The sequence below is a fragment of the Buceros rhinoceros genome, unplaced genomic scaffold (assembly GCF_000710305.1).
Source record: "Buceros rhinoceros silvestris isolate BGI_N320 unplaced genomic scaffold, ASM71030v1 scaffold9786, whole genome shotgun sequence".
In the NCBI taxonomy this organism is placed as follows: Eukaryota; Metazoa; Chordata; class Aves; order Bucerotiformes; family Bucerotidae; genus Buceros; species Buceros rhinoceros.
In genome coordinates this window covers 1786-4678 of record NW_010418068.1, presented here as the reverse complement: position 1 = coordinate 4678, position 2893 = coordinate 1786, and the positions used below count along the sequence as shown (strand labels likewise).

Sequence of the window (2893 nt, the reverse complement as noted above, 5' to 3'; positions counted from 1 at the left end):
CTGTGGCTCAGATATGTGTGCATGAGCTGTTTTATTTTTATCATGTCAGCTGGAGGAAAAAGTCTCCTTTGCAGGAAAGGTCTTTCTGCATGAAACAAGCCAACAGAAAAATACACATGGGGATAAAAGCGTGGATCTCATCAATGTGTTTGAATACCTGAAGGGATGTTGCAAATAGGTTGGAGTTACTCTGTTTTCTGTGGTGTCAAGTGACAGTACCAGAGGTATTGGTTGCAAACTGAAACACAGGAGGGTCCCTCTGATACTAGAAAACATTTCTTCCTTGTGAGGGTAACTGAGCACTGGTACAGCTTATGCAGAGATATGGTGATTCTCCATCCTTGCAGATATTCAAAAGCCATCTGGGCGTGGTTCTGGGCAACTGGATCTAAGTGGTCTTGTTGAACCAGGGAGTTTGGACCAGATGACCTCCAGAGGTCATTCCAACCTCAGTCAGTCTGTGATTCCATCACAGGCACAGAGTGAGAGAAACCACTCTGATGTGAGCATGCTCTTCACCCAAGCACTGGGAGCAGAATCCACCAGCTGGGTGGCACTTGGCAGTAAAATGCCTTGGCCATGATACTGTTAGCACAGGTGCTTACTCTAGTGCAGCTCCTCTGTGTTAGAGACATGGAAGAACATTAATAACTACCCACATTTAACGACCATAGAAAAAGGCACTGGAAAGTTGATATGGGGTCATCTAGATCTAAGACAGCTTCACAGGCCTATGCACTATGCAATACCAGTTAGTGCATGTGATGGTTTTGCAATGCTGTCCTTGGGAACAAAAAACTTATGCTTCCTAGTATTTTCTGCTAGGAAGAGGACAAAGGTGAGATTGCTGAAAGCATGCTCAGCTCAGATTCAATAAATCACATAAAAGAGCAGAAACAAAACTAGAAACATCCCTGAATAATACGTGGTAGTAACAACCTGTTACAATCTATTAAACTTTAAACACAAGGAAAGATTTGGTCACCTTTATTTCAGAACTAAGTGATTCTGCAGTATAAACAAAATGAAAAGCCAGCAAGAACATTTCCCTTCCACTGTGGGGTGGAATGTTTGCAGACTGCTAGTAACAAACAGCAGTGAAATGATGCCTCTAACTGATCTAAAAATTAAGTAATGATAAAATGTCCAGCAACTGACTAGGTGGCAATAGCAAATAGAAGATAGTAATCCAGGCCTCAGAGATGGCTCTCACTGTGCTTCATTTGGGGCAAATTTTTGGAGGCCAGACCCAAAACCTGCCCCTAATTTTGAATGATTCATTCTCTCAATGTACTGATAGACATAGCATCCATTTTCCAGTACCTGTCTGGTCTAAATCCTACTCACTGTTTTGAGCATGCAGCACTGGAAATGGGGAAGAGCAACTTTACTGCTGAGGCAGTTTACTGCCTGTGGAACTCAACCGTGGTTCTGTGAGAGCTTCTGGGATCTTCTCCAGCAACAATAAACTACTCATGAGGAAGAACATCACTGTACTGAGAAGAACAGTGCAAAGCATCTAAAGACATAAGGTTTCTGAAGCTGATCCAAAAGTGACTTTGGCCTCAGAGACTGTAGCAACTTGCTGTGATACTGGGCACCCAACCTCTGCCATTGGGGACCATTTTATACACTTGTCTCTAATATAGAAGATGCAAAAATGGCACTTTATTGTGCAATGACACAGGGTTATATAGTTCCCCCAAAAGCCTCGCCCATCATGGGCAGATACTGCCTTGCTGTTACGTAAGCACGTAAGCACGTAATCTTCCGACCGCCCACACTGCCCCCAAGCGTTCTACAACAACTCCCCCTCCCCATGATTATAAAGCATATAAACCATGTGACTCTGTTTGTGATCACTTCCGTTAACATATTACAAATAAGGTGACGTGTGATTAGAATATTGACAAACGTTACAAATAATACTGTTAACAACAATAAATCCAAAGCCTGAACAGGTATACGGAAGATTGCTACTGTTTCATCAAAATGGCTGTCTACAGTTTTGGCATAAAGCTCTAGTTACATTTGCTAATTGTAATGTGTGGCAAGATACGTTAACAAAGTCCTCTCGTTGATCAAGAACAGCTGAACCAGGAAGAAAAACACAGAGATCTTCGCCTAAGAGTAGAATCATGACGTAATCAGTAGATGCTCTGGCAGTCGTGGACAGTAAAGAGACACAGGACTCTGTCAGGTCGTGCCGACGGGCCCACAGCTTCCAGTAGTTATCAGAACACCCCACTGGCAAGAAGCTCATTAACAGGACCCGCCAAAATCAGATCTCCTGCAAAACAAGCTTAAATACAATACAGTTGTTAAATCACGTTCCAGAGGATCCAAACCCATGGGCACCTCGTAAAGTGGCATTTAAATTGCCCGTTACTTCAATGACAGGCACACACACCCGTTCACAGATAACTTGTGCAATACGATCTCCCTTGTTATAAGCAAACGGGACTTCACCGTTATTGATTAACAGTACCTTTATCTCACCTCAATAGTCAGGATCCAACACTCCAGCACCGACATCAATACTGTGATGAAAGGCCAAACCTGAGCGTGCTGCAATCCGTCCATACGTCCCTTCTGGCCATTCAATACTGAGACCAGTACCTATCGTGACGTGCACACCGGGTATAATAAGCCCAGCCTGCATAATGTATAAATCAAAGCCTACAGAAGCTTCAGACGCTCTTGTCAGCACTATAGCATCAGACTGCAAACAACAAACCTTCATTGCACAGGATGGAGACACCAACAAGCTCACTTGAGCCACACCTTCTTTGTGCGCCGCAGATCGATCAGGTCTAACACAGCGTGCAGGCACACATCATATTTCGCCTTCTCGCTACACCGCCGCATACCCGCGGCCTAGGCAGCGCCAAAC

The 2893-nt window shown here is 44.0% G+C and overlaps 1 protein-coding gene across 1 annotated transcript; it reads right to left on the bottom strand.

Moving 5' to 3' along the window:
* Positions 1 to 2326: 2326 nt before the first annotated feature.
* On the bottom strand, positions 2327 to 2868 carry LOC104495426 (probable deoxyuridine 5'-triphosphate nucleotidohydrolase). The gene is given in 2 exon segments (XM_010138391.1): positions 2327 to 2656; positions 2785 to 2868. Coding segments are annotated over 2 exon segments (414 nt in total).
* Between the last annotated feature and the right edge of the window lie 25 nt (positions 2869 to 2893).